The 8,977-nt window shown below is 42.7% G+C and overlaps 1 protein-coding gene across 1 annotated transcript; it reads left to right on the forward strand.

Annotated features, from left to right (window-relative positions):
- Positions 1 to 1,734: 1,734 nt before the first annotated feature.
- On the forward strand, positions 1,735 to 3,733 carry LOC147452991 (uncharacterized). The gene is made up of 3 exons (XM_086519324.1): positions 1,735 to 1,845; positions 2,051 to 2,254; positions 3,059 to 3,733. Exons 1-3 carry the CDS (start codon positions 1,735 to 1,737, stop codon positions 3,731 to 3,733), a joined length of 990 nt encoding a protein of 329 aa, XP_086375450.1.
- Positions 3,734 to 8,977: the final 5,244 nt, after the last annotated feature.

Consider the following 8,977-nt stretch of genomic DNA (forward strand, 5'->3'; position numbering starts at 1 on the left):
ATCTGTAGACAAGTTTGGAGGTGAGTATGCGAACCTGACAAGTTGACGAGTTGACAAAGACAGGCAAAACAGTGGGAGTGCTTTTCAATGATAGTGGTTTTTCAACGGCATTTTTCTTAGCAATTTGCTTTTTAGCAACGTTCTTATCAATCTTAGGTGTTGACCATGCGATTAGAATATAGGGCAATGGCCTAGATCATGCCAAGTGGCCAGGTCCTAGCTCTAGAATGTAAAAACCTATATTAGGCTCATTAAGGTTTTAAAAAAACTGAATTTTCAAACCTTCAAATTAAGAAACTTTTTAGTTAACCGAAAACCTTCAAATTGTTAATGAACCAAAAACATTAAATTGAGAAACTTTTTAGTGAAGCTTGAGAATAACTAGGGACAAAAGAAAAGAAAAAAAAAACTCTGGAGCTTGAGAATAACCAGGGACATAGCAATGGCAGGGCCGGAGCACATGTCAACAAACATGTCATTTTTTTATTTAAAGCCTGCACCCTCGCGTCTTCCTCCTCTCAAAGACGGTGTAATCTCCAACTTCGTAAAAAACGACGGACTTGAGCAAGGGTGCAAAGTTGGAGTAGAAGCCCCACGTGTAGATCCGCTCTTAATTGGGCAAAAGACCCTAGATATTGAACATCACAAAGGAATATAAGAGAGTATGACTCTACCCACTCTAACTTGATCATAAAAACCAGGAATAAATGGATCTTGTTGCTGAACTGCACTCACTAAAAAAATAGACCAAAACGAGCCCAGAATGAGCGCTCGTCAACAGACAACCCAATTTTCTCTAATAATTTCAATTAAGTACAAGTATTCTCTTTAAGATTGATCAATATCTTACATCTACTGTATTTGTCTTAATGCATGTTTACTTGGTTTGTTTATGGTAGGAAAGACATACAACACTTGACATTTCAATTATACGAGCGCGACTCCAACTGGACTACTCTGCAAGGTTCGTTATCTCCATCCAACTCCCCATGACTATGCATTTTCTAAGCGCAATACATAAACGCTACGGGGCAGGGCACGGCTTCCGTTTTTATAATTTTTGGAGAGACCACAGTGCCAACTCTCCACCATACTTTTGTATCGCACTTCTGCATGACGTGCACTGTATACTTTGCAATTTCAGTCTATGACATTTCATTGCAAGACGTAATGTTTAACTATTCACATTGCTTTTTTGTAGCTTGTCTCAAATATCCGCATGTAGATTGGACAATTGAAAAGCGCCAATATAACATTGCAGGTCAGTAAAATACTTCATTCCTTGTTGCAATTCGTTACCGTTCATTATCGCTTTATCTATTTGCTTGGTTCGATTTATTGGGACTTGTTTTCATAACTATGCATTTGATGTCAATCAAGATCTAGACATGTTAATAACGCGCACGCTACTCTTTATAGTATGGAAGTTGTGAATGCACAAGTAGTGCCTCCGTTGCCAAAGTTGTCATGGTCTTGTTTCCTTGAGTGCTAGATGCTAAAACTCAATTTGCATATGTCCGGGTATATTCTAAAGATGTTATATAGCGAGGCCAAAAGGAAAAGAGAAGGTGTCGACGGGCGTCACTTGTTGTTGTTGGTGAAGGAAACTAAGAATGCGAAGAGCAAGCTGACAAATGCAGGGCTCTTTGTTTGCCGGATGCGATTGGCAGTTTCCATACTCATTCATAGCATGTAAGGAGGCGATCGGGGGACGCTCATCCGCATATCCCGATCATGGCAGGCCCACGCACCTATACTTTGCTCATGGTGATCCCATTGTCACTATTCATGCAAGCTCACGCGCTCACCAGCCAGCAGGGGCGGCAGTGGGAATTCGACGGTGATGTAAATATAATAAACCTGCATATTTTCGTGTGTTGATTTACTCTCGCAACAATATTTTCAGGCCCCTTCCGGACCCTGGGCCTCTGTGTGTGAGAGAGAGAGAGAGAGAGAGAGAGAGAGAGAGAGAAGGCTTGTGCGAACGTGCCTGAGTGATTTAGAACGGTGATGGTAGCCATTACTAAAGTTTTGAACTTTTATTGTGCAGGCACAAGAAATTGCAACTGAAGACATTGAGAACTATATGACTGCGCCTATTGACATCGATGATTATTATCCACCCGGGTTTGTATCTGCCATAGACACTGACCTCACTGATACACTACGCCTTCATACTTCTCTAACACTCCACAATACTGGTCAATGCTTTGGAGAAGGTACTGGAGAAATCATTGGTATCGACCTTATTCAGGCATGATCACTTTTTCTCTCTCCTCAGCTATCATTCACACACTTACACATGTACATTGCACACTAACATCTAGAACCTCAAAATCACATTGTGAATATAGTAGCTCAAAGGTAATCCATGCATAGCTACTCATGCATAGCAATCCATGCACACATACACACACCCCATTTGCATGTGGTGCATGTATGCATGCCCACCTTTGTGGGAGGGAGGGGCTACGTGTGTTTGTGTGCATGTGTGTGCGCATATGTGATAGTGAAAAAGAGAGGGAGACTTGATTTGTCAAAGATAGGATTCTGGTTCCTTTTTTTTTTTTTGCAGAACTTACAATTGTGAGTGAGTTATATTAAAATAACCAAGAAATTAAAAATTCAAGTCATGCGCGAGTCGAGCCATGACATCTCCTCATAACCATAGGTACTTTGTCTAACAAGGGAGCCAACCCATTACACCTAGTAAGAGACCTTTACTTTAGTAATGGCGTGCCCTATTCTACTCATTAGAGTTCATGTGTTTCCCTATGTGAAAGATAGGATTCTAGAAAAAATAGCGGCATGCCCACAATGTGTTTTTCTTGCAAATTTCTAAGAAGGGACCAAACTTCATTTAAAAGAAGAACTGTGCGTGGCAAGAGTAAAACCCATTTTTTTTTTTGTGTGTGTTCTTTTTAAATTTAGAGGGGGGGGGGGGGGGGGGGGGGGAGAAGATGGCAATTGCATCTAGATCATTTGTTATGCATTTTTTATATATCCAACGGTATTTCTAGAATGATGTATTATTTAGTTAAAATATCATTTTGGCTAGCTAATCATACACTTTGATTTACATTCAGGTGTTCCTCAAGGAAAAAGAAAATCTTCAATGAACTCAAATAGGGATTCAATGTCAACCAACACCACGTATAGAACCGAGCCTTCTCCACATAGGCATATTCTTCACATCAATGCAACCGAAAATAGCAATGTGACCAAGAACATTTCACGAGCACAATTTAATAGTACCAATACAAAAAGAATTATTTCACGAGAAGATACTATACAATATTGTCCACCGTGGAATAATGCTCTATTTACATCTAATTATGATCTAAACGTACTGACAAGTCCAAACTCTGGGTACGAATTCCCGGACGTCATATACTCTCCGAGTGAGGAATACTTCTTGCGAATGCAAGATGATTGCAATTTGGTGCTATATCATCAACTACAAGATATAGGGAGAAACAAACCAATATGGGCATGTCCTAATGACTCATGCTTTAATAAGGGAACACAATGCTATGCTCGCATCAACCTAGATGGGACTTTTGCTGTATATAGTGGTTCTGGTGAGCCACTTTGGTGGACCCCTACTCAATGCTCTAGTGGATCTGGTTGCTGGTCGAAAACCTACCTTATTGTACAAGACGATGGGAACCTTGTCCTCTACCTACAGGAAACAGGGCAGGCCATTTGGGCTTCAAATACAGTTGGCCAATGAGCCATTCAACATATCAACATAGTTATTTTTATACATCAACTATAAATCTGACGTGTATGCATTTGAATATAACATATTATGGTTTTATATTCAAAGTCCATCTTGTCTCACGAATTTATGTTCAAGTATTAAGTTAAATATTGACTGACGTTGTTTTAAAAGATCTTAAATTAGCAAGTTAAGTGCATCTTGTCTTCTTGATAGACCGTGCATGCATAACAATTTTTGTTTTGACACATTACTACTAGGCTGAAAGCAAGGGATGGTGGTACAAAAAAAGGACCAATTTTTTCCCACCTTATTGGTACCACTGCAAAAGTGGGGACTGGTAAAATTTTTGTAGTTTGTGTCAAAACTTGTTCGACATTCTATTTTGATGTTCCTCTTTTAAAGATGTATCCAATGATAACTAATTTCTTTTATGACTTGGATAAATCGCATTGCAAAGATTTGTCAAAGTACCATCAAAAGGTACTGTCAAGGACAACCAATTTTGTACCACCATCCCTTGCTTTTAGCCACTATTTGAAATATATATCACTTTGTAGCTAAAATGAAATTTCATGTTCTTTGATGTTGTGCAACCCTAAGAAGCACTATATACAAGTACGGTCGGCCGCCTCTGCCTCTCTTTCTCTCCCTCTTTATCGCGTGCACATGAGCTTCTCTCATTTTTTGGAATTTAGCTTTCATCTCGCTGACTTTGACACGTATAAAGGGCACTCCCTCTGCCGTTATAGAACACACACACACACACACACATATATATATATATATTTAAAAGAGAGACTAAGGCTCTACATGGTTGCATTCCACCATCTCTCTACATTTACATGCAGTGCCAGTCGTTGTTGCCACAATTTGCCACCTTGATGTTGTTGCCTTGAGTTGTGCACTACTCTATTGAAGTGAGGGTGCACTCACATTCACATTGGATTTTCACTTTGACTACCTTGAGGTGCAAGTACATTCCACCAAGATCTCCAAGAGGCAACAACTACATTTGCCAAGATTTTCCTTAATCTTCAAATCTGTATATTTACCCTACGAGCCTCTTCATCATCTGCCTTCACTCCTTTGAGCCATACCAAGAGTTTCAGATGGCCTTGTTGTGGCATATAAGCAGTCAAGGTGGAGCTTGACATTGGAGACCCATTTCTACGTAGAGATCCAATTCTACGGCATTGCTACTTGCTAGAGCTACAGGGGTGGGGCGAGGAAGAGTGGACAGCTATGTCTTTGACACACTAGAAGAAGAAGTTGCTAGGCTTTGGAGGTAGGTTACCACAGCGCCAAGGTATCTCCATGTAGAGTTGGGAGTGCATGTGTACAGAAGCGGCCAAGGTAGAGCTTGACACTCGAGGCCCATTTTTGCGGCATTGCTCCTTGCTTGAGCTACATGGGTGGGGCTATGGGCATGGACAAGGTAGCTTGGATGGATCGTCTTCAATAGCTAGATGAAGAAGCTAGCTATTGGGCTATTGCGGAAGGTTGCAGTAGTGCTAGAGTCCTACATGTAGAGTTGAGTGTGCGTGTGCTTCACCAAGATCTGAAGGTGGGAAATGCACTGCTTGTCTTATCTAGCATATGGCTGCAGGAACATAATTTATTCCTCATCTACGATGGGTCAGCATCAATATAGTCGATAGCCTCAATTTATTTAGGCGACCACAAGCCGTGAGTGTACTCTCTCTCTCTCTCTCTCTCTCTCTCTCTCTCTCTCTCTCTCTCTCTCTCTCTCTCTCCCCTGCTCAATGTCCTCGGACATTGATGTTCATTTTAGCTTTGATTTTACTTCATTTTATTTTGTACCCAAAGATTCTATTAGACTCAGCAAGATTGTATAAGTTTGCTTTCATAGGTCATTTTGGCCATTTGAAGACGTTTAATATAACATTTCATTTCATCTCTCTCTCTCTCTCTCTCTCTCTCTCTCTCTCTCTCTCACACACACACACACACACACACACACACACACCACTACAACACGTTGGTGCGCCCAAGGTGTGTCGGAACATGGAAAGTGTCAGCAGCAGGTGCGTAGCAACCAACAGATTGATGATAGCGTACTTGGACAGATATTTGATGCATTTTAAAGCAAGCACCGCAGTGGTATGCATGCCAAGTGCGGCCCTTTGCAAGTCAAGTCGTGGGTTTTGAGCTCTATGAGTCAGAAAGTTTAAAGGTGGTGTAGTTGTGGTATTTATGCTGGATGGGTGGTCAAGATCAATGCTTTAAAGTTTTTCATGCGCTCGAGTGAAGGTGCTTTGCCATTCATCAGTTGGATATCGCATCGAGCTCAAAGAAAGAAACAATTGTGATGGTCGTGTTTGGGATCCTCTAATCAAAAAATGACAATTGAGGGGCTCTTTTTATGCTAGGTATTAAAGACTTGATGCTAGTCAAGAAGCAAAGTGGTTGTTTTCCTTTGGTATGCTTTGGTATGTGCATCCAATTGTAGCACGACCAAAGGTAGCCATGTAGTGCGTGTGCAAGGGGGCCAAGCCCAAAGCTTTTTTAAAAGCTAAGAAAAAAAAAAGAGGTCTGTCTGCAGTCGACGAGGAGATCGAGAACGGAAAAAAGCGCCAGCTCGCCAGCTGTGTGTGGGCGTCGATTGCATGGAGGAGGCCAAGTGATGGGAATCCAAGGCCAAGAGGGGGGAATCTGGATGAGAAGACCCACGGGGTGGCGTATTGGACAGAAAACGTCGAGGGGGCCGCCACTGGAAGGGTTGTCTGCCAGGAGGAATAGGAGGCACAGGAGGGCCAGTAGCCAGGGTCGGCCAGTTGAAGGGAGAGCTGCGAGAGGCCACGGGGTGGCGCAGTTGAATATTAGACAGGGGAGCCGTCAGAAGGTGGTAAAGCAGGAATCCGAGAGGCTCCAAGAGGGTGCATGCAGAGAAAGGAACAAGGTGGTTTTGAAGACAGGAAGGAGACGAGCTGAGGCAGAAGCCGCGAGGGCTGCAGCTTATTGAATCAAAGAGGAGGTGTTGGGAAGAGGCGAAGGCATAAAAGCGTATGTGGAAGGCATGGCCGACTCGAGGGTGGCGTGAGACGGGTTCATCTGATCCTATAAAAGAAGGGTGGTTTCTTGCTTTTAATGAGACTCGTCTTGTCGGATATTCATAGTTTCCGTACTCCCACTCTTGGTGCAAATGTTATACCATGTTCTCTTTTGTTCTCATGACTATGTGGGTGTGTAGATTGTTCTATATATGATTGCGGTATTTGATTTGAGGATGAAAGTTAGTAGGAAAGCTCGAGTTTGTTCGACCAATGATCTTGAGGTGTCTGAGGGCATCGGGGTTGCTTATATGTGATTAAATGGTGTTATGCTCAAAGGTCAAGATAATAAATTGCGTGCTTTGTGGTCGAGTGTTTGCAATTGGGGATGGTTGGGCACGGGCTTGGTCAATATTCTATTGTGGATTGTGTATCGAGGGTTGTGTTTACTGGGGGATAGGGGTGATGTGAGATCACTGGGCTATAGAGAGGCATTCACCAAGTGTGATGGTGGTTTTCCCACTTCCCCCTTTCCATCTTGCAGTGCCCCCACTGATGACCCACTGAATGCTTCCTAACAAGGTGTTCTTGAGTCAAGATGAAGCATGACTTTGGTTCGGTGTTCAAAGGAGATGAATATGCCGACGAGTGGATTGACGATTTTGAGCTCTTTATGTTGGTAGTATTGCAGATGCCAGGTGATGAAGGAAAGCTCCAAACTCTACCTTTGGTGCTGCGAGGTAAAGCAAAATTTTGGTTCAATGGCTTAGAAGATGCACACGAGCAGACTTGGATCGGATTTCGAGAGCACTTTCTACAAAGGTATCGAAAGGTGGTGTCGGCTTCAGAAGAAGATGCAAAGCTTAAAGGTTTGCAGCAGGAAGTGAGTGCAAATTTTGATGCTTTTGTTTATAGATCTGAAGCTTATTGGGGGGATTTTGTGGCTGCTACCCAAGCAACCAATGCGGGATTCTTTAATATGGAAAAGTTTCTATCATGCTTGCATCCTTATGCTCGTGAGAGAGTCGATTATGAAGATCCAAGGACTTTTGATGAAGCTGTCGTATTCGCCAGAGCAAAGAGTCGAAAGATGAAGAAGACGATGGAGGCATGATCGGCAGTCACGGTAGAAAGTGGATCTAAGCCCAACAAATTAATAAGCATCAAGAGGTAAAAGCTCCTTTTTTATTGATATAAATGTGATCAAAGCACGTGAAGATGATGCCAGGGTAGAAGAGGTAGAAGAAGTTCCAACCAGGGCTCAAAAGGTGCAGAGAGGCATATTCAGGATGCCACCCAGTTTGCTTCCTCCACAGAGCGAGGTGGTAAAAGATCTCAAAGAAGAGGTGTCAGTTCTAGAGCCAGCAACAAGGAAGGTAGCAAAGGTGCGAGAACCAACAAGATCAAAAGAGGAGTCCGACAGTTCTGATAGCTCCAGCAGCAGTCTGGACACAGATAGCATGTGGGAGACGGAGTCCATGTCTTCTAGGTACGAAACTTATGATGTTTTTCATGTAGATGAAGTGATGAACAGTGTATACGAGTTTTCTTTCAGCCAGCTAAATTTTGAAGAGAAGTATAGTGTTTCACCTTGTGTGAATCTTTCAGTCGAGCAGTCCTATCGAATGTCTTGTGATGGTGAGTCCCTATTGGAGGAAGAGGTATGGTTTGATTGTGCATCAGACTTAATTGAAGAGCAAGTTTTTGACAATGACTTGCAGGAGTTAGAAGCAGAAACAGATGTTGGGGTATAGGCGTCTGTGCCTTGCCCGGCCGCCCATTGACTTGTATACCTTATACATAGCATAAGTGTATAGGGGGTTGGTCACTGATTGAGTCTCCTTACCTATATCTGTGTGTCGTGTGCTCTTCTCCTTCCTCTTCTCTCCTGCACAGTTACTTCAATTGGTATCAGAGCCAAGTACAGTGTGTTTTTGCGTAATCGCGCGCGGGCACTTTTTAAGCAGATTCTGGATCGCAGCTTGGAAATTCACACTCGGCGTTCCGAGAGAATTTCCATTAGGTGACCTGGGTTTTACCCCCCTTTCGAGGCTGTTTATGCCCTCAGAATTTCGTTCTAAGCACTACATCAAAAGATAGGTTTTAGCCGCAAAGAAACCCGTCTTGTGTAGATTGGCAAGCAGGAGGTGGATTGGTTTGATTTTCTCGATTGTGAGCATTTGCAGGTGTTACAAGATCGGGTTTGACTCCCAAGTACAGGTTGAGTCTAGTACTCACACAG

The sequence above is a fragment of the Adiantum capillus-veneris genome, chromosome 8 (genome assembly GCF_014529385.1).
Source record: "Adiantum capillus-veneris isolate H3 chromosome 8, ASM1452938v2, whole genome shotgun sequence".
Classification (NCBI taxonomy): Eukaryota; Viridiplantae; Streptophyta; class Polypodiopsida; order Polypodiales; family Pteridaceae; genus Adiantum; species Adiantum capillus-veneris.